This window comes from Melanerpes formicivorus, unplaced genomic scaffold, assembly GCF_026170545.1.
Source record: "Melanerpes formicivorus ecotype bairdi unplaced genomic scaffold, bMelFor1.0.p_v2 SCAF_82, whole genome shotgun sequence".
Taxonomy (NCBI): Eukaryota; Metazoa; Chordata; class Aves; order Piciformes; family Picidae; genus Melanerpes; species Melanerpes formicivorus.
In genome coordinates this window covers 1,469,368-1,494,892 of record NW_027142434.1, presented here as the reverse complement: position 1 = coordinate 1,494,892, position 25,525 = coordinate 1,469,368, and the positions used below count along the sequence as shown (strand labels likewise).

General features: G+C 59.6%; 1 protein-coding gene across 9 annotated transcripts in view; it reads left to right on the top strand.

The window, feature by feature from the left end:
• PPP1R12B (protein phosphatase 1 regulatory subunit 12B) overlaps positions 1-25,525 on the top strand; it is a 206,482-nt gene that overhangs the window by 50,289 nt on the left and 130,668 nt on the right. For all 9 annotated transcript variants that reach the window (XR_010990646.1, XM_068164658.1, XM_068164656.1 and 6 more), the window contains exons 3-7: positions 245-363; positions 9,819-9,978; positions 13,900-14,044; positions 17,111-17,185; positions 23,907-23,986. Coding sequence is in view for 8 of the 9 variants with exons in the window: in XM_068164658.1 (XP_068020759.1) it covers positions 245-363; positions 9,819-9,978; positions 13,900-14,044; positions 17,111-17,185; positions 23,907-23,986 (579 nt within the window). In the remaining variant the exon portion in view is untranslated. The remainder of the gene's footprint in view (positions 1-244; positions 364-9,818; positions 9,979-13,899; positions 14,045-17,110; positions 17,186-23,906; positions 23,987-25,525) is intronic.

Sequence of the window (25,525 nt, the reverse complement as noted above, 5' to 3'; positions counted from 1 at the left end):
AGGGAGCCAAGCCTGCTAGGTGAGAGCAGGAGCAGAGGTCTGTGAGTAGCAGCAGAGGAGCAAATCTCCAAGCCCCTGCCCCGGGCTCCGTGCGTGGCCCAGTGAACATTCTCAGTGCAGGGAGCGAGGCACTGATGGGGTAACTGAACTGGAATGAGAGAGAGGAGTCCCTGGTGGTGCTGTGTGGGCTCCTGGGAGGGTGCAGCTGGGCTCTGATGCCTTGGTGTGGGTCTCACTCCCTCAGGTACTTGATCAGGCACGGAGCCAACGTGGCTGCGGTGAACAGCGAGGGAGAGGTCCCCTCGGACATCGCCGAGGAGGCAGCCATGAAGGACCTGCTGCTGGAGCAAGTCAAGAGACAAGGTACATGCTGGTGGCACCTCAGAGAGCTGCTGGGGGCAGTTCAGGCCTGGCCAAGGGCAGCACAAGGGGCACTGGGGGCTAGCTGGAGCAGAGCAGCTGCCAGGGGAACAGGAGGGGAAACTTTGTCCCTAGGAAGGTGACAGAGCCTGGAGCAGGCTGCCCAGAGAGGCTGTGGAGTCTCAGCAGGACACTTCCCAGGATCTACTGAACAGCAGCCAGCAGTGTGCCCAGGTGGCCAAGAAGGCCACAGCAGCCTGGCCTGGATTGGCAATGGTGTGGCCAGGAGGGGCAGGGCAGGGACTGGGCCCTGTGCTGGGCACTGAGCAGGCCTCAGCTTGAGTATTAGAAGGGCTGTGGTGAGTAGGTTGAGAGAGGTTCTCCTTCCCCTCTGCCCTGCTGAGGCCACAGCTGGAATATTGTGACCAGCTCTGGGCCCCTCAGGTCAAGAAGGAGCTCAGGGAACTGCTTGAGAGAGTCCAGGCCAGAGCCCCAGAGCTGCTGCAGGCAGTGGAACATCTCCCTGTGGGCACAGCTGAGGCAGCTGGGGCTGGGAGCTGGGAGCAGAGCAGCCTGAGGGCTGCCCTCAGTGCTGGGGATAAAGCTGTGCAGGGCTGGAGCCAGGCTCTGCTCAGGGATGGCCAAGCACAGCACAAGGGGCACTGGGGGCAAGCTGGAGCAGAGCAGCTGCCAGGGGAACAGGAGGGGAAACTTTGTCCCTGGGAGGCTGCTGGAGCCTGGAGCAGGCTGCCCAGAGAGGCTGTGGAGTCTCCTCTGGAGCCTTTCCAGCCCCCTCCAGCCCCTACCACTCTGTGACTCTCCTCAGCCCTCTCAAGTATTGAAAGGCCTCCAGGAGGTGTCCCTGGAGCCTCTTCCCCAGGCTGAGCCACCCCAACCCTCAGCCCTTCTTCAGAGGTTGTTCCATCTCTTGTTTCTGTGTCCCCTCTCTGGTCCTGCACCACCCCATCCATGTCCCTCCTGTGCTAAGGGCTCCAGAGCTGGCCACAGGCTTCCAGGTGCAGGTCTCAGCAGAGCAGAGGAGGAGCAAATGCCCCTGGGGAGGATTCTGAGCAGGCTGTGGGGAAAACACAGCCTGGAGCCTTTCCAGCCCCACCTGGATGTGTTCTGGGTGCCCTGCTCTGCCCTGGCTGGTCCCTTCCAGCCCCTAGCACTCTGATCCTGTAGGTGAAGGGTTCTGAGGTCTGCCCCAAGAGGCAGCAGACAGCTTCTGCCTTGGCAGCACAGCAGTGGAAGAGCTTCAGAGGTTTGTGCTGTGCAGGCTCTGTGCTTAGCAGAGTTCCTCAGACTCTGAGAGCTGATTCATGAGAGCTGGCTTTTATAGGGAGACTCTGAGCTCTGCTCTCAGTGGAAGCTCTTCTGTCACCAACACCTCCTGGAGTCACAGAAGGGCTCAGCCTGGAAGCACCCACAGAGATAATAATAAACAACCAGGCTGGAAGAGACCTTCAAGATCATGGAGTCCAACCTTCCATCCAACACCACCTAAAAAACTCACCCATGGCACCAAGCACCCTCTCAAGTCTCCTCCTGAACACCTCCAGGGATGGGGACTCCACCACCTCCCCAGGCAGCACATCCCAATGGGCAATCACTCTCTCTGTGGAGAACTTCCTCCTAACCTCCCCTGGCACAGCCTGAGACTGTGTCCTCTTGTTCTGGTGCTGGGTGCCTGGGAGAAGAGACCAACCTCTGCCTGTCTACAACCTCCCTTCAGGGAGTTGTGGAGAGTGATAAGGTCTCCCCTGAGCCTCCTCCTCTCCAGGCTAAGCAACCCCAGCTCCCTCAGCCTCTCCTCCCAGGGCTGTGCTCCAGACCCCTCCCCAGCTTTGTTGCCCTTCTCTGGCCAAGGGCTCAGGCCCAGCCAGCATGGAGTTAGGAAGGGCAGCTCCTGCCTCTCCAACCTGAGCTCCTTCCATGCCCAGGTGACTGCCTGCTGGCTGTGGGGCAGGCTGTGGATGTGGTCTGCCTGGACTGCAGCAAGGCCTTTGCTACTGTCCCCCACAGCGAACCCCTGGCCAAGCTGTCAGCCCCTGGCTGGGACAGCAGCTCTGAGCTGGGTGAGGAACTGGCTGGAGGCTGAGCCCAGAGAGTGGTGGTGAATGGTGCCACAGCCAGCTGGCAGCCAGGCACCAGTGCTGTGCCCCAGGGAGCAGTGCTGGGCCCTGTGCTCTTTAACATCTTCATTGATGATCTGGAGGAGGGGATGGAGTCAGTCAGCAGTGAATGTGCAGCTGACAGCAAGCTGGGAGCAGAGGTTGGTCAGTGAGAGGACAGAAGGGCTCTGCAGAGGGACCTTGCCAGGCTGCACAGCTGGGCAGAGGCCAACAGGATGGCATTCAACAAGTCCCAGTGCCAGGGGCTGCACTTTGGCCACAGCAACCCCAGGCAGAGCTCCAGGCTGGGGGCAGAGTGGCTGAGAGCTGCCAAAGAGAGAGGGAGCTGGGGGTGCTGATTGACAGCTGCCTGAACAGGAGCCAGCAGTGTGCCCAGGGGGCCCAGAAGGCCAAGAGCATCCTGGCCTGCAGCAGGAAGAGTGTGGCCAGCAGGAGCAGGGAAGTCCTTGTGCCCCTGGACTCTGCATTGGTTAGGCCACCCCTGGAGTCCTGTGTCCAGTTCTGGGCTCCTCAGGTCAGGAAGGAGGTTGAGCTGCTGGAAGGTGTCCAGAGAAGGGCAACAAAGCTGGGGAGGGGTCTGGAGCACAGCCCTGGGAGGAGAGGCTGAGGGAGCTGGGGTTGCTTAGCCTGCAGAAGAGGAGGCTCAGGGGAGACCTTCTTGCTCTCTGCAACTCCCTGAAGGGAGGTTGGAGCCAGGTGGGGGTTGGGCTCTTCTCCCAGGCAGCCAGCAGCAGAACAAGAGGACACAGTCTCAGGCTGTGCCAGGGGAGGTTCAGGCTGGAGGTGAGGAGGAAGTTCTTCCCAGAGAGAGTTGTTCTCTGTGGGGATGTGCTGCCCAGGGAGGTGGTGGAGTCCCCATCCCTGGAGGTGTTCAGGAGGGGATTGGATGTGGCACTTGGTGCCATGGTTTAGCCATGAGCTCTGTGGTGACAGCTTGGACTGGATGATCTCTGAGGTCTCTTCCAACCTTGCTGAGACTGTGAGACTGTTTGGGCTGCAGACCCCAAAGATTCTCTCTGGTGCTGCTGATTCTCTGCCTGCTGCTGGCTGTTGGGTTTGTTTGCAGGCTGGGTTGAATCCCTCCTCCTTCCCAGCTGGGTTCTGCTTACCCCATGGTGGTTACTTTATTTGTGAAGCTCTCTTCAGGCACAGTGAGGCAGGGACCAGGCCTCTGCCACTTGGTGTTGCTGCTGAGGCTGGAGCCCTCCTGCTCCTTGTCCTTGGTGTTGCTGTTCCCTTTGGAAAGTGGCTGCAGGATCAAGTTGCTGCTGGGAGCCAGAAGCTGTTCACTTCCTGGGCTGGTGTTTGTGACAAGGTTATTGTACTGAGTTCCACTCTGAAAGGAGCTTCAAGAGCCCTTCTGCCTGATCCTGAGCCTGCTCAGGTGATCCTGAAGGGGGGTTGGGTTTGCTTTACTGGGCCCAAGCTCTGCCCTTGGCAGGTTTCAGCCCTGCTGTTCCTGGCAGCAGCTCTTGGTAGCCACTTTGAAGAGAGAGAGTTGCAGTGGTGTGAATGGAATGGAATGGAATGGAATGGAATGGAATGGAATGGAATGGAATGGAATAGAATAGAATAGAATAGAATAGAATAGAATAGAATAGAATAGAATTGAATTGAATTGAATTGAATTGAATTGAATAGAATTGAATTAACCAGGTTGGAAAACACCTTGGAGAAGGAGAAGGAAGTGGGGAAACCCTGAACAGCTCGCCCAGAGGTGTGGGGGAAGCCTCATCCCTGGAGAGACTCAAGGCCTCACTGATATGGCCCTGAGGATGTCAGGTAGTGACAGGACTAGGGGGAATGGAATGAAGCTGGAGGTGGGGAGATTGAGGCTGGAGGGGAGGAGGAAGTTCTTCCCCATGAGAGTGGTGAAGGCCTGGGATGGGTTGTGCAGGGAGGTGGTTGGGGCCCTGTCCCTGGAGGTGTTTAAGGCCAGGCTGGCTGAGGCTGTGGCCAGGCTGATCTAGTGTGGGGTGTCCCTGCCCATGGCAGGGGGGTTGGGGCTGGCTGATCCTTGTGGTCCCTTCCAACCCTGACTGATGCTGTGATACTGTGATACTATGAGCAGCCTGCTGCAGGCAGAGCTGTCCCTGCTGACTGCAGGAGTTGGACAAGAGAACCTTTGAGGGTCCCTCCCAAGCCTTTCTGTGACCCCATGAAAGAAAGGATCTGCATCCCTCTGGGCAGCCTGGCTGTGGAGAGCAGGCTGTGGCCAACCCAGCAAAGCAAAGGCTGACAGCAGACAGTTCCTCACCTGCCTGCCTCAACTGCAGCTCCTGGGCTGCTCCCTGGGATCATAGTATCATAGGATCATAGGATCAGTCAGGGTTGGAAGGGACCACAAGGATCAGCCAGCCCCAACCCTCCTGCCATGGGCAGGGACACCCCACACTAGATCAGCCTGGCCACAGCCTCAGCCAGCCTGGCCTTAAACACCTCCAGGGACAGGGCCCCAACCACCTCCCTGCACAACCCAGTCCAGGCCTTCACCACTCTCATGGGGAAGAACTTCCTCCTCCCCTCCAGCCTCAATCTCCCCACCTCCAGCTTCATTCCATTCCCCCTAGTCCTAGCACTGCCTGAGATCCTGAGCAGTCCCTCCCCAGCCTTCCTGCAGCCCCCTGCAGATCCTGGAAGGCCACAATGAGGTCACCTGGGAGCCTTCTCTTCTCCAGACTGAACAGCCCCAACTCCTTCAGTCTGTCCTCACAGCAGAGCAGCTCCAGCCCTCTGCTCATCCTCCTGGCCCTGCTCTGGACACCTTCCAGCCCCTCCACATCCCTCTTGCCATAGGGGCTGCAGAACTGGAGGCAGGACTCCAGGTGGGGTCTCCCCAGAGCTGAGCAGAGGGGGAGAATCACCTCCCTTGCCCTGCTGGCCACACTTCTGCTGCTGCAGCCCAGGCTCTGCTTGGCTTTGTGGGCTGCAAGTGCAGACTGAGAGCTCCTGGTGAGCTTCTCCTCCCCCAGCACCCCCAAGGCTCTCTCCTCAGGGCTGCTTTCCAGCCAGTCCCTGCCCAGCCTGGATTTGTGCCTGGGATTGCCTCCCCCCAGCTGCAGGACCCTGCCCTTGGTCTTGTTGCACCTCCTGAGGTTGACTTGTGCCCAGCTCTGCAGCCTGCCCAGGTCCCTCTGGATGGATCCCTTCCCTCCAGCTCTCTGCTGCACCACACAGCTTGGTGCCATCAGCAAATCTGCTGAGGCTGCACTCAGTGCCACTGCCCATGGCACCCACAGGGATGTTGAACAAGCCTGGGCCCAGGACTGATCCCTGAGGGCCTCTGCTTGTCCCTGGCCTCCCCTGGGCCATGGAGCCATGGGTGCTTCTTGGCTTTCCATTGCCTCAGCACAAGAGCAACCTCCTGCTAAGATGCCCTGAGCCAGCCATCTGTCTGCTTCCCGTTGGCACAGCTTAGCAGGGTGCTGACTGCTGGAGGCTTTAAACAAGGCCCCAGCCAGCTCTGCAGGCTCCCTGCTGAGAGCAGCAGCCTGCTGCACAGTGCTGCAGGAGCACAGGCCTCTGTGGCTCCCCTCCCAGACACTCTCCCAGCCTCCAGCTACTCTGCCTCAAGGAATTCCTCAGCCAGCTGGATTCTGTGTACTTAGGAATCCCCTGGGGCTTCCTGCTCCCTGAGGAGCTCCTGCCACAGGCAGTGCTGTAGTTAACAGCCACAGAGTTAACAGCCACAGAGTTGAGCAGCTCAGCTCTGCTGCCCAGGGAGCTGTTGGGTTGAACTTGAGGATCTTGGAGGTCCTCTCCAACCTTTGTGGTTCTGTGGTTTCTCTGCTCCTCGTTTTGGAGCCCTCCTGCTTCTGATCTTCACAACAGCCTGGGGTAGTGCTGTCAGCTTGCAGAGAAGGGCAACAGGGCTGGGGAAGGGTCTGGAGAAGAGGGCTGGGGAGGAGCAGCTGAGGGAGCTGGGGGGGTTGAGCCTGGAGCAGAGGAGGCTGAGGGAGACCTCATTGCTCTCTGCAGCTCCCTGAGAGGAGGCTGCAGCCAGGGGGGGTTGGGCTCTGCTCCCCAGGCTCAGGGGACAGAAGGAGAGGAACTGGCCTGAAATTGTGGCAGGGGAGGCTGAGGTTGGAGAGGAGGCCAAATGTCTTTGCTGGAGGAGTGCTCAGGGCTTGGCAGAGGCTGCCCAGGGAGGTGGTGGAGTCCCCATGGCTGGAGGGGTTGCAGCAAGCTGTGGCCATGGCAGCTGGGGCCAGGGTTTGGTGACCTTGGGGGGGCTGGTTTGGGGTTGGCCTGGGGGAGCTCAGAGAGCTTTGTCAGCCCAAACCATTCTGTGATTCTCTGACTGTGAGCTGAGAAGGGTTCACTTTTCTCTGTTTTAAAGCTGCTGGCCCCTGATGCAGTTGGCTTTCACATTGGTCCTACACTGAAGAACTTATCCACAACCACAGCTGTCCTCTTCTCCTTCATGTTTGCAGAGTCACAGAGCTGCCAGGGCTGGAAGGGAGCTCAAGGCTCAGCCAGCTCCAACCCCCTGCCATGTGCAGGGACACCTCACACCACAGCAGCTTGCTCACAGCCACCTCCAGCCTGGCTGCAAACACCTCCAGGCAGGAGGCTGCCACCACCTCCCTGGGCTCACCACTCTCACTGTGGGTTTGAGCTTTCTCTGAGGCAAGTGTCCAGGGGAGCTGTGCAGCTCAGCAGAGTGGAAGTGCTGGAGTGAGGGGAGGACAGCTCAGCTCAGCTCTGCATCTGCACTGGAGGGCCCTTAGCTAAGGAGCATTGCTCCAGCACTGCAGGGCTGAGTTTACCTTTGCAGCCTTGAGTGAGTCTGAGGGCAGAGCTCCCCAGCAGCCTCCTTTGTTCTGCATCTTGTCAGAGGTGCTCTGGAGAATGTGGGACAGCAATCACAGAATCATTAAGGCTGGAAAAGGCCTCTGAGACCATCCAGTTCTACCCAACACCTCCATCACCACCAGACCATGTCCCAGAGTTCCACATCTGCTCACTTCTTGAACACCTCCAGGGATGGGGACTCCACCACCTCCCTGGGCAGCCTCTGCCAGGCTCTCACCACCCCCCTGGGGAGCAACTTCTTTCTGACATCTAATCTAAACCTGCCCTCCTCTAGCTCAGATGCCCTGAGTCAGTGAGCTCTAGGCTTAGAGGTGTGGAGCCACATTGTGCTTCTGGTGGTGTCTCAGCTGTACAGGAGAGCTGCAGTCAGGACACCAAGTCTGAGACTGGGTTTTGGCAGTTCAGAGGCAACTGATGCAGCTCAACAGCCTGAGCCAGTTGGCCTCCACACAGCAGCCGGAGGACATTGTCCCACAGCTGTGTCTGTTGAGGTGCTGCCTTCACCTGACTTCCTCTAAAGCACATCTTCAGGAAGGGCATGGAGCTGATGCAGGAGGTCCAGAGGAGGTCACAAATCAGTCATAGAATCATAGAATGCTCTGGGCTGGAAGGGAGCTCCAAAGGTCACCCAGTGCAAGCCCCTGCACTCAGCAGGATCCCTGTGCTCTTTAACATCTTCATTGATGATCTGGAGGAGGGCATTGAGTCCATCAGCAGTGAATGTGCAGCTGACAGCAAGCTGGGGGCAGGAGTTGATCTGCTGGAGGGCAGAGAGGCTCTGCAGAGGGACCTCAACAGGCTGGGCAGATGGGCAGAGGCCAAGGGCAGGAGACTGAACACATCCAAGTGCCAGGGGCTGCACATTGGCCACAGCAACCCCAGGCAGTGCTACAGGCTGGGGGCAGAGTGGCTGAGAGCAGCCAGGCAGAGAGGGACCTGGGGGTGCTGGTGGATGGTAGGCTGAACAGGAGCCTGCAGTGTGCCCAGGCAGCCAGCAGGGCCAAGGGCATCCTGGCCTGCAGCAGGAAGAGGGTGGCCAGCAGGAGCAGGGAGCTCATCCTGCCCTGTGCTCAGCACTGCTCAGGCCACACCTGGAGTCCTGTGTCCAGCTCTGGCCTCCTCAGGTCAGGAAGGAGGTTGAGCTGCTGGAAGGTGTCCAGAGAAGGGCAACAAAGCTGGGGAGGGGTCTGGGGCACAGCCCTGGGAGGAGAGGCTGAGGGAGCTGGGGTTGCTTAGCCTGCAGAAGAGGAGGCTCAGGGGAGACCTTCTTGCTCTCTGCAACTCCCTGCAGGGAGGTTGGAGCCAGGTGGGGGTTGGGCTCTGCTCCCAGGCAGCCAGCACCAGAACAAGAGGACACAGTCTCAGGCTGTGCCAGGGGAGGCTCAGGCTGGAGGTGAGGAGGAAGTTCTCCACAGAGAGAGTGATTGCCCATTGGGATGTGCTGCCTGGGGAGGTGGTGGAGTCCCCATCCCTGGAGGTGTTCAGGAGGAGACTTGAGAGGGTGCTTGGTGCCATGGGTGAGTTGATTAGGTGGTGTTGGATGATAGGCTGGACACCATGATCTTGAAGGTCTCTCCTCTCCTCTCCTCTCCTCTCCTCTCCTCTCCTCTCCTCTCCTTGAGTCTCCTTGAGTCTCCTTGAGTCTCCTCTCCTTGAGTCTCCTCTCCTTGAGTCTCCTCTCCTTGAGTCTCCTCTCCTCTCCTCTCCTCTCCTCCACTGGATCAGATTGCCCAGAGCCCTGTCCAGCCTCACCTGGCCATGGTTTAGTCATGAGGTCTGTGGTGATAGGTTGGACTCAATGATCTTCGAGGTCTCTTCCAACCTTAATGATACTGTGAGACTGTGAGTCTGTGATCTCCAGGGCTGGAGCCTCAGCCACCTCCCTGGGCAACCTGCTGCAGTGTTCCAGCAGCCTCCTGGGGCAGAACTTGTTCCTCACATCCAGTCTCAATCTGCTCTGCTCTGCTTTGAAGCCATTCCCCCAGGGCCTGGCCCTGCAGGCCTTTGGGAGCAGTCTCTCTCCATCCTTCCTGGTGCTGGAAGGCTGCTGTTAGGTCTCCCCAGAATCTCCTCTTCCCCAGAGCTGATCAGGGTGGAACCAGGTGGGGGTTGGGCTCTTCTCCCAGGCAGCCAGCACCAGAACAAGAGGACACAGTCTCAGGCTGTGCCAGGGGAGGTTCAGGCTGGAGGTGAGGAGGAAGTTCTCCACAGAGAGAGTGATTGCCCATTGGGATGTGCTGCCTGGGGAGGTGGTGGAGTCCCCATCCCTGGAGGTGTTCAGGAGGAGACTTGAGGGGGTGCTTGGTGCCATGGGTGGGGCAGCTGGCACTCAGCAGCTGGCACTCAGCAGCTGGCACTCAGCAGCCCTCCCTGCTCCTGGCACATCCTTGTGCCGCTTGCCCTGGCAGGTCCCGGAGGGGTTGCTGCCATCGCGGTGTGGCACAGGGCAAGCTGAACCTCTCTGTGAGAGCTTTCCCTTGGTGACCTCTCCTGTGCTTCACCTTCCAGGGGCAGACCTGGAGCTGGCAAGGAAGGAGGAGGAGCAGCAGATGCTGCAGGACGCCCGGCAGTGGCTGAACAGCGGCCGGATCGAGGACGTGAAGCAGGCGCGGACCGGCGCCACGGCTCTGCACGTGGCCGCCGCCAAGGGCTACGCCGAGGTCCTGAGGTGGGAGCCCCCTCCCGGGGCTGCCTCTGGCAAGCAGCACATCCAGCCCTGGAGCTCAGGGAGATTTTGCCTCCCAGGGAGACTTTCAGGCTGCTGTGTCTCAGGAGGCTCTCTGGAGGAACGCTCCCAGCCGCAGAGGCTCAGCAGGGCCTGCGCAGGGGCTGGGAGGTTCCCTTCCGGGCCTCTGAAGTTTGGATGCTTCATGGAATCCCAGGATGGTTGGGTTGGAAGGGACCTTAAAGCTCAGCCAGTTCCACCCCCTGCCATGGGCAGAGACACCTCCACCAGCCCAGCTTGCTCAAGGCCTCATCCAGCCTGGCCTGGGGCATTCCTCACCTCCCTGGGCCACCTGTGCCAGTGCCTACCCAGGCTCCTTGTGAAGAACTTCCTTCTAGTGCCTAACCCTTGTCCAGAGTCCCTCCCCAGCTCTCCTGGAGCCCCTTCAGGTCCTGGAAGGCTGCTCTGAGGTCTCCCTGGAGCCTTCTCTTCAGGCAGAACAAACCCAGCTCCCTCAGCCTGTCCCCATAAGGGAGGATCCCCTGCCCTCTGATCACCTTGGTGCCTTCCTCTGGAGCTGCTCCAGCAGTTCCATGGCCTTGCTGTGCTTACACTGAGGAAATCTCTGTAGGGTCTGAGGCACAGATGAGAAGGCTTCACTTTCACTTTTGGAGCAGTAGCTTTAGGACTGGCCAGGAAGACAGCCCTGGGACCAGCTTCAGCCCACAGAGTGCCAGCACACACTGCCTGACACTCACAAACACCCCCCCAGGCTGGGTGGGAGCTGCAGTGTCCACCCCACCTCGCTTCCCCCTGCCCCTTCCTTCTCCTGCCCCTTAATGCTCCTGCAGCCAGCAGCAGTGCCAAAGGGATCCCAACACACAGCAGCTCTGCTGCTGCTGCTCTGGCCCCAGGAAGCTCCCTGGGAGCAGAGCCCTGCCCAGTGCTGTGTCCTGACCATAAAGCACTCCTGTTTGTACAGCTGAGGCCTGCTCCAGGTTTCCCCCAACAAAGCTTTTTCCTGCCTGCTCTTGCTGTGTGGGTGGAGCTGCCCACAAGCACAGCAGGCTGCTCTGGAGCCCACACTAGAATCCCTTCTGGAAGCATCTGTCCATCCCCATCCTCAATTGCACAGTTTGTGGTGGGCAGGAGCTGGTCCTGCTCAAGCTTTGGCCATTTTGTTGCTTTCAACAACTGAGGCCGGAGGAGGACACAGAGATGCTGCCAGGGCTGGAGCAGCTCTGCTGGGAGCACAGGCTGAGGGAGCTGGGAGTTGTTCAGCCTGGAGAGTAGGCTCCAGGGGGACCTCAGAGCTGCTGCCAGGACCTGAAGGGATCCTGCAGGGAGGCTGCAGAGAGACTTCTGCTGAGGGGGTCTGAGCCAGGCCCAGGGGGAAGGGTTTGGAGCTGAGGCAGAGCAGGGTTAGAGTGGAGCTGAGGAAGAAGTTGCAGAATTCCCCTGGGCTGTTCTTCAACATTTAAGCCACTTGGCTGCTGGTCAGAGCTGACACCTGAGCCCCACAGCACATCCACCTGCTGGCTGCTCTGCCACTCTGCAGATGGCCCTGAGGCCCCAGGCTGCACTGAGCTCCCTTCTGCTTGCTTTGGGTTGGACTGTTCAAGCTGCAGGTGCTGTGGGGCCGTGGCCTGGTGGGGGAGGCAGGGGGGTGAAGGTGCACAGCAGCTGATGTGACCTGAGGGTGTGCCCAGGCAGGGTCACTTGGCTGAGGGTTGTTGAACCATGCAAGGTCAGGGCTGCACAAATGCAGCTTGGGTTGGTTAGCCCAGGTGTGGCTTGGTGAACTTCCACATTCCATAGCTGTGCATCCCAGCCATGGCCTGTCCCAGGCAGTCCTGCTGATGCTGTCTCCTCATGGCCATTCCTTGGTCTCTGCTGGGTCCCAGACTGAGCTCCAGTTACCCAAAGTCCTTCCCTGCCTGCATTGTATCATAGCATCAGTCAGGGTTGGAAGGGACCACAAGGATCAGCCAGCCCCAACCCCCCTGCCATGGGCAGGGACACCCCACACTAGATCAGCCTGGCCACAGCCTCAGCCAGCCTGGCCTTAAACACCTCCAGGGACAGGGCCCCAACCACCTCCCTGCACAACCCATTCCAGGCCTTCACCACTCTCATGGGGAAGAACTTCCTCCTCACCTCCAGCCTCAATCTCCCCACCTCCAGCTTCATTCCATTCCCCCTAGTCCTAGCACTGCCTGAGATCCTGAGCAGTCCCTCCCCAGCCTTCCTGCAGCCCCCTGCAGATCCTGGAAGGCCACAATGAGGTCACCTCAGAGCCTTCTCTTCTCCAGCCTGAACAGCCCTAACTCCTTCAGTCTGTCCTCACAGCAGAGCAGCTCCAGCCCTCTGCTCATCCTCCTGGCCCTGCTCTGGACACCTTCCAGCACCTCCACATCCCTCTTGTAATAGGGGCTGCAGAACTGGACACAGTACTCCAGGTGGGGTCTCCCCAGAGCTGAGCAGAGGGGGAGAATCACCTCCCTTGCCCTGCTGGCCACACTTCTGCTGCTGCAGCCCAGGCTCTGCTTGGCTTTGTGGGCTGCAAGTGCAGACTGAGAGCTCCTGGTGAGCTTCTCCTCCCCCAGCACCCCCAAGGCTCTCTCCTCAGGGCTGCTTTCCAGCCAGTCCCTGCCCAGCCTGGATTTGTGCCTGGGATTGCCTCCAGCCAGCTGCAGGACCCTGCCCTTGCTCTTGTTGAACCTCCTGAGGTTGGCTTGTGCCCAGCTCTGCAGCCTGTCCAGGTCCCTCTGGATGGATCCCTTCCCTCCAGCCTGCCCAGGTCCCTCTGGATGGATCCCTTCCCTCCAGCTGTCTGCTGCACCACACAGCTTGGTGCCATCAGCAAACCTGCTGAGGCTGCACTCAGTGCCACTGTCCATGGCACCCACAGAGATGTTGAACAAGCCTGGGCCCAGGACTGATCCCTGAGGGACTCTGCTTGTCCCTGGCCTCCCCTGGGCCATGGAGCCATGCACAGCCACTCTCTGGGTGCAGCCCTCAAGCCAGTTCTGTATCCATCTGGTGGTCACCCCTCACCCCCATGTGTCACCAGCCTGGAGCCCAGGCTGTGGTGGGGACAGTGTGGAAGGCTGTGCTCAGGCCCAGGGGAACAACATCAGCTGCTCTCCCCTCAGCTGTTGATGTTGTCACCTACTTGGTCCCTGATTGTGGAGATGACAACCTGCAGAATCCTGGCTTGCTTGGTGCCTGAGCCAGCCTGGAGTCTCCTCCTTTGGAGCAGAAGTTCAGTCCCCAGTGCCAGAGCAGAGAAGAAGTGCTCCCAGTTTAGGACCTGCTGAGAGGGAAGAGAACCACAGCAAATGTCTGGCTGGAAGAGGCCTCCAAGCTCATCCAGCCCAACCCCCCAGCCAGCACTAAGGGTTAACATTAAACCATGGCCCTGAGCACCAGGGCCACAGGCTGCCTGAGCACCCCCAGGGATGGAGACTGCAGCACTGCCCTGGGCAGCCTCTGCCAATGGCTGAGATCCCTTCCAGGGCAGAAATATTTCCTCAGGTCCAGCCTGAACCTCCCCTGGGGCAGCTTGGAACCATTGTCTCTGCTCCTGTTGCTTGCCACCAAGGAACAGAGGCTGCCCCCTCCTCACTCCAACCTCCCTGCAGGGAGCTCTAGAGAGCAAAGAGGTCTCCCTCAGCCTCCTCTTCTGCAGGAGAACCTCCTCAGTCACACTACCTCCAGCAGCTTTCACAGCAGTCCCTTCCCATTCCCATTCCCCTCTCTTCCCGGGACCACCTGGAGTGGTTGTTGCTGAGGTGAACAAGGAAGTTAAGGAGCTCCTGGCTCCTTGTGAGCCTTGCTGCCTGCTCTGTGCCTCTCAGTGTGAGCTCCTCTGTGTGGAAGTCACTCCTGAGAGGCAGAAATCAACACTGCTTCTTTCCTCAGGCTCCTGATCCAGGCTGGCTTTAACCTCAACGTGCAGGACAACGACGGCTGGACCCCGCTGCACGCTGCGGCCCACTGGGGGGTGAAGGAGGCCTGCTCCATCCTGGCCGAGGCTCTCTGCGACATGGACGTCAGGAACAAGCTGGTGAGGGCACAGGGGGCCTGGCACAACCTGGGCAAAGCATTGTCCAGCCAGGGGAGAGTCAGCTTGGCTGCTTCCCCTGCTGCAGTCCCAGCAGCAGCAGCTCCTCTGCAGGCAGCGCTGGGGAACTCACAGAGCCCCCAGCACGAAGGAGCTGGAGCCCCTAAGGGTCCTGACTCTGGAGGAAGGCAGGAAAGGCTTCAGGAGCTACTGGGAAAGATCAGGAGTCATGGAATAGAATAGAATAGAATAGAATAGAATAGAATAGAATAGAATAGAATAGAATAGAATAGAATAGAATAGAATAGAATAGAATAGAATAGAATAGAATAGAATAGAATAGAATAGAATAGAAGGATAGGATAGGATAGGATAGGATGGGATGGGATGGGATGGAATAGAATAGAATAGAATAGAATAGAATAGAATAGAATAGAATAGACCAGACCAGACCAGACCAGACCAGGCTGGAAGAGACCTTCAAGATCATGGAGTCCAACCTACCATCCAACACCACCAAATCAACTAACCCATGGCACCAAGCACCCTATCAAGTCTCCTCCTGAACACCTCCAGGGATGGGGACTCCACCACCTCCCCAGGCAGCACATCCCAATGGGCAATCACTCTCTCTGTGGAGAACTTCCTCCTGACCTCCAGCCTGAACCTCCCCTGGCACAGCTTGAGACTGTGTCCTCTTGTTCTGCTGCTGGCTGCCTGGGAGAAGAGCCCAACCCCCACCTGGCTCCAACCTCCCTTCAGGGAGTTGCAGAGAGTGGCTTAGGTTGGAAGGGACCTTCCAGATCATCCAGTTCCAAGCCCCTGCCATGGGCAGGGACACCTCCCACCAGCACAGCTTGCTCAGGGCCTCATCCAGCCTGGTCCTGAACACCTCCATGGAGGGGACAGCCACAGCCTCCTGGGCAGCCTGTGCCAGATGGCCAAGGTACCCTGGGTTTATTTGATGCCTGGCCATCAGGATTCCTTACCTGGTGTTAATCCCCTGGTGATTCCAGCTTCAGTGATGGTGGCAGTGGAGCTGAGTCCTCTCTCTGTGCCCTGAGGTGCTGTTCCCTGCTCCATGTGGTCAATGGCCATGGATGTGGAAATGGCTCCCAGGTGTTTTTGGCCTGCTCATGACTGGCAGCACTTCAGGAGCTCCAAATCACAGAACCATTGAATGGCTTGGACTGGATGAGACCTCAAGGGTCCCACACCCTCTGTAGTCAGCAGAGACATCTTCCACTGGAGCTCCCTGCCCCCAGTGACCTGGGGTGGCTCAAGGGAAGGGACGTCTCCCACCCCTCACTCAGGGCAGCCTGGGCCAGTGTCTCTCCACCCTCACAGTGAGGAATTGCTTCCTAACATCCACTCTAAACTTCCTCTCAGTTTGAAAACATCATCCCCCACCCTGTCACTGCAGCACCTCATGAAGCCCCCAGCCCAGCTCTCTCATCAGCCCTTGCAGCACTGCAAGGCCACCAGGAGGTCTCCCTGCAGCCTTCTCCTCTCCAGGCTGCACAACCCCAACCCTCCCAGCCTGGGCTCCCAGCAGAGGGCTTCCAGCACTGCTGTGGCCTCCTCTGGCCCTGCTCTCCCAGCTCCCTGTCTGTGCTGAGGGCTCCAGAGCTGCCCCAGCCCTGCAGGGGAGGTCTGAGCAGAGCAGAGCAGAGGGCAGAATCCCCTCCCTGCCCCTGCTGCCCACCCTGCTGGGCTCACACACTGGGACATAGTGGAAGAGGTTGATCCCATTCCTGCTCACTCCAGCAGTGTCCTTTTTAGACCCCTGAAGACTCTACTGTGTTGGTCCTGGCTGTTGGGTTTGAGCAGCACAAAGCAGGGAGCTGCCATCCATGGCTGGGCTGAGGCCCTGAGCTGCCACCACCACTGCAGGGCCGAGCCCAGAGAGTGGTGGTGAATGGTGCCACAGCCAGCTGGCAGCCAGGCACCAGTGCTGTGCCCCAGGGAGCAGTGCTGGGCCCTGTGCTCTTTAACATCTTCATTGATGATCTGGAGGAGGGGATGGAGTCAGTCAGCAGCAAATGTGCAGCTGACAGCAAGCTGGGAGCAGAGGTTGGTCAGTGAGAGGACAGAAGGGCTCTGCAGAGGGACCTTGCCAGGCTGCACAGCTGGGCAGAGGCCAACAGGATGGCATTCAACAAGTCCCAGTGCCAGGGGCTGCACTTTGGCCACAGCAACCCCAGGCAGAGCTGCAGGCTGGGGTCAGAGTGGCTGAGAGCTGCCAAAGAGAGAGGGAGCTGGGGGTGCTGATTGACAGCTGCCTGAACAGGAGGCAGCAGTGTGCCCAGGGGGCCAAGAAGGCCAAGGGCATCCTGGCCTGCAGCAGGAAGAGTGTGGCCAGCAGGAGCAGGGAAGTCCTTGTGCCCCTGGACTCTGCATTGGTTAGGCCACACCTGGAGTCCTGTGTCCAGCTCTGGGCTCCTCAGGTCAGGAAGGAGATTGAGAGACTTGAAGGTGTCCAGAGAAGGGCAACAAAGCTGGGGAGGGGTCTGGGGCACAGCCCTGGGAGGAGAGGCTGAGGGAGCTGGGGTTGCTTAGCCTGCAGAAGAGGAGGCTCAGGGGAGACCTTCTTGCTCTCTGCAACTCCCTGCAGGGAGGTTGGAGCCAGGTGGGGGTTGGGCTCTTCTCCCAGGCAGCCAGCACCAGAACAAGAGGCCACAGTCTCAGGCTGTGCCAGGGGAAGTTTAGGCTGGAGGTGAGGAGAAAGTTCTTCCCTGAGAGAGTTGTTGGCCCTTGGGATGTGCTGCCCAGGGAGGTGATGGAGTCCCCATCCCTGGAGGTGTTCCAGAGGGGATTGGATGTGGCACTTGGAGCCATGGTTTGGTCATGGGGTCTGTGGTGACAGCTTGGACTCGATGATCCTCGAGGTCTCTTCCAGCCTTGGTGATACTGTGAGACTGTGAGACTGTGCTCTGGGCTGAACCAAAGGGTTTGTTACTCAGTGCTTGGGCAGGGAGGGTGTGGAGCACACTGAAAAGAGGGAAGGACAAAAGGGAGCCTCAAGCCCGTGGCACATGGCCTCTCCTCTTGGCTCTCTCCCTGCACCAGGGGCAGACTCCCTTCGACGTGGCCGACGAGGGCCTGGTGGAGCACCTGGAGATGCTGCAGAAGAAGCAGAGCGTGGTGAGTCTCTGGCAGATCACTTTCCACCTCTCCAATTACCTGTGCACCCAGGGCTCTTCTCCAAGCCATATGCTGTCAGCAGAGCTGGGGAAGCTGAGGCCCAGCTAATTATTTTGGGTTAGTCATTGGGAATCTTTCATTACAGCAGGACTGTGAGGAGGTGGAAGAGGAGAGGGCTGGAGGGGAGCAGCAGAAGGTCAGCAGAGTGCTGACATGCAGAAGGGTGGCACCTGGGAGGGAGCATCCAGCTCAGCCTTGGAGTTGTTCTGCAGTGCCTTTTGTTGGCTGGCAAGCTCTGCAGCATCCAATGGCTCTTTGTTACTGAGGGATTATTCAAGGCAGCTTGGGGCAGGCACCTGAGGAAGCAGTGTGGAGCAGGAGAACTGCAGGGACACTTGGGAGCAGGCTGGCAGTGTGCAGCAGGAGCTGCAGGGACACTTGGGAGCAGGCTGGCAGTGTGCAGCAGGAGCTGCAGGGACACTTGGGAGCAGGCTGGCAGTGTGCAGCAGGAGCTGCAGGGACACTTGGGAGCAGGCTGGCAGTGTGCAGCAGGAGCTGCAGGCACAGCAGGGACACTCTGGAGGCAGAAGAGGTTGTAAACATCAGGGAATTCCTGGACTCACAGTGTGGGTTGGGTTGCAAAGGGCCTGAGAGATCATCCAGCTCCAACCCCTTGCCATGGGCTCCCACCAGCCCAGGGCCTCATCCAGCCTGGCCTTGACCATCCACAGCCTCCCTGGGCAGCCTGTGCCAGAGTCTCCACAGCTTCACTCTCACAATCTCTTCCTCATCTCCACTCTCAGTCTCCTCTCTCCCAGCTCAAAGCCATTGTTCCTCATCCTGTCCCTCCCTGCCCTTCTCCCAGCTCCCTCCCCATTTGTCCTGGAGCCCTTCAGGTCCTGGAAGGCTGCTCTGAGGCCTCCCTGGAAGCTTTGGTGCCTTTAGCCCCATGGGAAGTTGCCATTTCATAGTGCAGTGGGGATGCTGGCAGGGGTTGGAAGGAAGTAGGCAGCAGAGAGGAAAGCAAAAGATTCCTCTTGATCCAAGGGAAGCCAGGAGGTTATTTTTGGGGTTGCATTTTTGTCCTCTTTCATCTCCTCCACTCCATTCCATCTTTTGGGTGCTTCCAACACCCAACCCAACCTTCTCTAATGCAGAATCCTCACAATGAACTCAGTGAAACAGCCCTGGAGAGGTTGGGTTGAGGCAGAGACAGAATGAGAGCACTGCTGACAGAGCCCAGGGAGGGCTTTTGAGGAACTGGCAGTGTGGGTGGTGCAGCTCCAGCTCTGATCACAACACAGCTGCTGCCAGCCCTGAATAGCCTTCAAGATGCACAGAGCCTCTCCAGGCATTAATCAGCTTCTCCCTAAATGAGGTGTTGGTAAATACTGTCTGTGCTGTGCTTTGGGCTTCCTCCCCTCTGACTGCACCAGGACCCTGCAGGGAAGGGGCAGGCAGCAACAAGGAATGCTTTGGGGTGGTGCTGGGCCCAGGCTGGGACTGTTCCACAGGGGTGAGCAGTAGCCAGAGAACAGAATAGAATTGACCTGATCCAGTGGAGGATAGGATAGGGTAGGGTAGGGTAGGATGGAATAGGATAGGATAGGATAGGCCAGGTTGGAAGAGACCTTCAAGATCATGGTGTCCAACCCATCATCCAATCCAACACCACCTAATCAACTCACCCATGGCACCAAGCACCCTCTCAAGTCTCCTCCTGAACACCTCCAGGGATGGGGACTCCACCACCTCCCCAGGCAGCACATCCCAATGGGCAATCACTCTCTCTGTGGAGAACTTCCTCCTCACCTCCAGCCTGAACCTCCCCTGGCACAGCTTGAGACTGTGTCCTCTTGTTCTGGTGCTGGCTTCCTGGGAGAAGAGACCAACTCCCACCTGGCTCCAACCTCCCTGCAGGGAGTTGCAGAGAGCAAGAAGGTCTCCCCTGAGCCTCCTCTTCTGCAGGCTAAGCAACCCCAGCTCCCTCAGCCTCTCCTCCCAGGGCTGTGCCCCAGACCCCTCCCCAGCTTTGTTGCCCTTCTCTGGACACCTTCCAGCAGCTCAACCTCCTTCCTGACCTGAGGAGCCCAGAGCTGGACACAGGACTCCAGGTGTGGCCTCAGCAGTGCAGTGGCCAGGGGCAGGATGAGCTCCCTGCTCCTGCTGGCCACACTGCTCCTGCTGCAGGCCAGGATGCCCTTGGCCCTGCTGTCTGGGCACACTGCAGGCTCCTGTTCAGCCTACCATCCACCAGCACCCCCAGGTCCCTCTCTGCCTGGCTGCTCTCAGCCACTCTGCCCCCAGCCTGTAGCACTGCCTGGGGTTGCTGTGGCCAATGTGCAGCCCCTGGCACTTGGATGTGTTCAGTCTCCTGCCCTTGGCCTCTGCCCATCTGCCCAGCCTGGCCAGGTCCCTCTGCAGAGCCTCTCTGCCCTCCAGCAGATCAACTCCTGCCCCCAGCTTGCTGTCAGCTGCACATTCACTGCTGATGGACTCAATGCCCTCATCCAGATCATCAATGAAGAGGCTTCCCCAGGCATGAGATGAGTGTGGTGAGCTGCTGGAGGACTGGGAGGAGGAGAGGGATCCAGATCCTCTCCCAGTGGCTCTTCAGTGGCTGTGCCACCTCCCCACGTGTGCTTCTCATGTGCCATTGCAGCACTTCAAATAGCATCCTGCTGCTGGCTGAGGAGGAGGCAGCAGTGCCCCCACAGCCCTGCTGGCACAGGAAGATGCCTCTCAGAGCACATTGCCTTCTAATCTAAAGCTTGTAGTGGAGCAGTGTCCTGGCCTGGAGCAAGGAGCTCCTGGAGCAGCTCTGCTTGTGTCCCCCTGGGCTTGGGGCCAGCTCCCCTCATCATGCAGTCACAGAGCTGGCAGGGCTGGAAGGGAGCTCAAGGCTCAGCCAGCTCCAGCCCCCTGCCATGGGCAGGGACACCTCACACCGCAGCAGCTTGCTCACAGCCACCTCCAGCCTGGCTGCAAACACCTCCAGGGATCATCTATCAATGATCTGGATCAGGGCATTGGGGGCACCCTCAGTCAGGTTGCAGATGACACTGGGTTGGGTGGCAGTGTTCAGCTGCTGGAGGGTCTGCAGAGCTGAGCTCAGTGGGCTGAGGTTGAACAAGGCCAAGGGTCAGGTCCTGCTCTTGGCTCGCACCAACCCCAAGCAACACTGCAGGCCTGGGGCAGTGGCTGGACCAGCAGAAAAAGACCTGAGGGTGTTGGTGGATGGTGGCTCAACATGAGCCAGCAGTGTGCCCAGGGGGGGCCAAGAAGGCCACCAGAGCCTGGCCTGGATCAGCAGTGGTGTGGGCAGCAGGAGCAGGGCAGGAGCTGCAGGGACACTTGGGAGCAGGCTGGCAGTGTGCAGTAGGAGAGCTGCAGGGACACTTGGGAGCAGGCTGGCAGTGTGCAGTAGGAGAGCTGCAGGGACACTTGGCAGCAGGCTGGCAGTGTGCAGTAGGAGCTGCAGGGACACTTGGGGAGCAGGCTGGCAGTGAGCAGCAGGAGCTGCAGGGACACTTGGGGAGCAGGCTGGCAGTGTGCAGCAGGAGCTGCAGGGACACTTGGGAAGCAGGCTGGCAGTGTGCAGCAGGGTTGTGCCCCTGGGCTGGGCCCTGGGGAGGCTGCACCTTGAGTCCTGGCTGCAGTTCTGGGCAGCTCTGTACAGGAAAGGCATTGAGGGGCTGGAGGGTGCCCAGAGAACAGCCAGGGGGCTGGAGAGGGGGTTGGAGGGCACCATGCAAGGGGCTGAGGGAGCTGGGGGTGGTCAGGCTGGAGGAGGTTGGGGGAAGACCTCATTGACCTACAAGTGAATGGTGCCCCAGCCAGCTGGCAGCCAGGCACCAGTGCTGTGCCCCAGGGAGCAGTGCTGGGCCCTGTGCTCTTTAACATCTTCATTGATGATCTGGAGGAGGGGATGGAGTCAGTCAGCAGCAAATGTGCAGCTGACAGCAAGCTGGGAGCAGAGGTTGGTCAGTTAGAGGACAGAAGGGCTCTGCAGAGGGACCTTGCCAGGCTGCACAGCTGGGCAGAGGCCAACAGGATGGCATTCAACAAGTCCCAGTGCCAGGGGCTGCACTTGGCCACAGCAACCCCAGGCAGAGCTGCAGGCTGGGGGCAGAGTGGCTGAGAGCTGCCAAAGAGAGAGGGAGCTGGGGGTGCTGATTGACAGCTGCCTGAACAGGAGGCAGCAGTGTGCCCAGGGGGCCAAGAAGGCCAAGGGCATCCTGGCCTGCAGCAGGAAGAGTGTGGCCAGCAGGAGCAGGGAAGTCCTTGTGCCCCTGGACTCTGCATTGGTTAGGCCACACCTGGAGTCCTGTGTCCAGCTCTGGGCTCCTCAGGTCAGGAAGGAGATTGAGAGACTTGAAGGTGTCCAGAGAAGGGCAACAAAGCTGGGGAGGGGTCTGGGGCACAGCCCTGGGAGGAGAGGCTGAGGGAGCTGGGGTTGCTTAGCCTGCAGAAGAGGAGGCTCAGGGGAGACCTTCTTGCTCTCTGCAACTCCCTGCAGGGCGGTTGGAGCCAGGTGGGGGTTGGGCTCTTCTCCCAGGCAGCCAGCACCAGAACAAGAGGACACAGTCTCAAGCTGTGCCAGGGGAGGTTCAGGCTGGAGGTGAGGAGAAAGTTCTTCCCAGAGAGAGTTGTTGGCCCTTGGGATGTGCTGCCCAGGGAGGTGGTGGAGTCCCCATCCCTGGAGGTGTTCCAGGAGGGATTGGATGTGGCCCTTGGAGCCATGGTTTGGTCATGAGCTCTGTGGTGAGAACTTAGACTTTATGATCTTTGAGGTCTCTTCCAACCTTGGTGATACTGTGAGACTGTGAAGTCCCTGAAGAAGGCTGGAGTGAGGCTGGGGCTGGCCTCTCCTCCCAGGCAACTAATGACAGGATGAGAGGAAAAGGATTCAAGTTGTGCCAGGGGAGGCTGAGGTTGGAGAGGAGGCCAAATGTCTTTGCTGGAGGAGTGGTCAGGGCCTGGCAGAGGCTGCCCAGGGAGGTGGTGGAGTCCCCATGGCTGGAGGTGCTCAGGAGAGCTGTGGCTGTGCTGCACTGCTCATGGCAGTTAGGTTACTCTTGGGCTTGATGATCTTGGAGATCTTTTCCAGCCTCAGTGACTCTCTGCCCCTGTGCTGTGCCCCTGTGCTGTGCCCCTGTGCTGTGCTCCTCACCTTGGCTCTGCTGGGCTCCATGGCTCTGCTGGGCTCCATGTGGCTTCTCCCACATCAAAACCTGGCAGAGCTTTGGCTTCTGGTGCCTGCTTTTGACAAGGGCTGGGGGTGCCAGGCTGAGGAACAATGGCTTTGAGCTGGGAGAGGAGAGACTGAGAGTGGAGAGGAGGAAGAGATTGCTGAGAGTGAGGCTGGGGAGAGCCTGGCACAGGCTGCCCAGGGAGGCTGTGGCTGTGCCCTGCCTGGAGGTGTTCAGGACCAGGCTGGATGAGGCCTGGAGCAAGCTGTGCTGGGGGGAGGTGTCCCTGGGCATGGCAGGGGGCTGGAGCTGGAAGAGCTTTAAGCTCCCTTCCAGCCCAACCCCTTCCTTGCTTCTGTGGATAACTAAGCCAGGCAGGACCTGGAGATGTCAGCCTTGGCAGTGAGCCTCTAACTGCCCTTCTGCTGCCTTGACTGCTCCAGAACTCAGAACTATTTTAGCTCAGGGATCCTCCAGCCCAACCATCAAGGCTGACTGGATGAGAAGTTACTGCAAGGCAGCTTCTGAGGGAGCTGCTGAAGGGTTGCTTGGGTCCTGCTTTGTCCATCAGTGGTGGCAGAAGGCAGAAGGAACATTGCTGCTCTGGGCAAAATATTCCAGCTGCAGAACCACAGAGGGATCTGGGTGGGAAGGACCTTCACAGCTCCTCCAGCCCCCAGGGACAGCCCCAACCCCAGCAGGCTGCTCCCAGCCCCACACAACCTGAGCTGCTCTGGTGCCAGGCCTGGGGCAGCTCCCAGCTCTCTGGGCAGCCTGGCACAGGCTCTCCCCACCCTCAGCACCAAACATTTCTCCTGCTCTCCACTCTCAGGCTGCCTCTTTCAGCTTCAATCCATCATGCCTTTGTAGAAGGGGAGAGGCTGGGAAGCCAACCAGTGCTGAGGCCAAATCCAAGGCAAAGTCACATCCTGCTGTTTGGGTTCCCCACTGGGCTGCCACTGAAGGGGCAGATCACAGGATCACAGAATGGGTTGGTTGGAAGGGACCCCAAAGCTCATCCAGTTCTGTGTCTAGTGGCTGCAGTGACCACAGGTGGTCTGGGAGGTGCTGGTGCAGGGAGGGGTTGGAAGTGGCCATCCTGGGGCAGCTCCAGCAGCGGATTGTTCTCCATCCCTTCCCCTGGCAGCAGGCAGCTCCCAGCTGCAAGGGCAGCAGCTGCTCAGCTGAGGCCTGCTGGATTTGATGGGTGCCCAGGCACAGGAGGGCAGATGTCCAGCACTGTAGAGGTCAGGATCTGACTCTGGGTCTCAGGGGGGACTGCAGCCCACTCCTCTGAAGGCTGTGTGGGGCTGGAGCTGGAGGGCAAGGCCCTGCTGGGTGGGCAGCGGTGCCCCGGCGGAGCTCCAGGCCCAGGCACCCAGAGTGCTGGATGGAGCTGTGGCACAGCAGCACAGGGCTGAGGAGGCTGAGGTGGCCTGGTGCTGTGGCAGTGGCTGGGCTGGGCTGGGCTGGGGAGGCCTGCTGAGATCTCCTCTCATTCTTTCTCCCTGCTCCTTGGGCTGTGGCAGCTGCGAAGCGAGAAGGAGACGAGGAACAAGCTGATCGAGGCGGACATGAACGGCAAGCCCCAGGGCAGGATCTTCAGCAGGTAGGGCTCCTCCTCTGCTGCAGAGCAGCTCCTCAGGCAGGGAGGGGACACCAGCTGCAGCTGGCAGCAGCCCTCAGCTGCTTTGGGAAAGTTCACAGAATCTCAGGGGTCGGAAGGGACCTCGAATGAAACTGCCCTGGCAGAGCAGGGCCCCAGGGCAGGGCACTCAGAACACATCCAGGGGGGGCTGGAAAGGCTCCAGGGAAGGAGCAGGCTGCCCAGAGAGGGCTGCAGGGAAGGAGACTCCACAGCCTGGAGCAGGCTGCCCAGAGAGGGCTCCAGAGGAGACTCCACAGCCTGGAGCAGGCTGCCCAGAGAGGGCTCCAGAGGAGACTCCACAGCCTGGAGCAGGCTGCCCAGAGAGGGCTCCAGAGGAGACTCCACAGCCTGGAGCAGGCTGCCCAGAGGGGGCTGCAGGGAAGGAGACTCCACAGCCTGGAGCAGGCTGCCCAGAGAGGGCTCCAGAGGACACTCCACAGCCTGGAGCAGGCTGCCCAGAGAGGGCTCCAGAGGAGACTCCACAGCCTGGAGCAGGCTGCCCAGAGAGGGCTCCAGAGGAGACTCCACAGCCTGGAGCAGGCTGCCCAGAGAGGGCTCCAGGGAAGGAGACTCCACAGCCTGGAGCAGGCTGCCCAGAGAGGGCTGCAGGGAAGGAGACTCCACAGCCTGGAGCAGGCTGCCCAGAGAGGGCTCCAGAGGAGACTCCACAGCCTGGAGCAGGCTGCCCAGAGAGGGCTCCAGAGGAGACTGCACAGCCTGGAGCAGGCTGCCCAGAGAGGGCTGCAGGGAAGGAGATTCCACAGCCTGGAGCAGGCTGCCCAGAGAGGGCTCCAGAGGAGACTCCACAGCCTGGAGCAGGCTGCCCAGAGAGGGCTCCAGAGGAGACTCCACAGCCTGGAGCAGGCTGCCCAGAGAGGGCTCCAGAGGAGACTCCACAGCCTGGAGCAGGCTGCCCAGAGGGGGCTGCAGGGAAGGAGGCTCCACAGCCTGGAGCAGGCTGCCCAGAGGGGGCTGCAGAGGAGACTCCACAGCCTGGAGCAGGCTGCCCAGAGAGGGTTGCAGGGAAGGAGACTCCACAGCCTGGAGCAGGCTGCCCAGAGAGGGCTGCAGGGTAGGAGACTCCACAGCCTGGAGCAGGCTGCCCAGAGAGGGCTGCAGAGGAGACTGCACAGCCTGGAGCAGGCTGCCCAGAGAGGGCTGCAGGGAAGAACCCTGCTCACAATCCTCCCCAGGGGCATTTGCTCCTCCTCTGCTCTGCTGAGACCTGCAGCTGGAAGCCTGTGGCCAGCTCTGGAGCCCTTAGCACAGGAGGGACATGGATGGGGTGGTGCAGGACCAGAGAGGGGACACAGAAACAAGAGATGGAACAACCTCTGAAGAAGGGCTGAGGGTTGGGGTGGCTCAGCCTGGGGAAGAGGCTCCAGGGACACCTCCTGGAGGCCTTTCAGTAGTTGAGAGGGCTGAGGAGAGTCACAGAGTGGTAGGGGCTGGAGGGGGCTGGAAAGGCTCCAGAGCAGGAGACTCCACAACCTCTCTGGG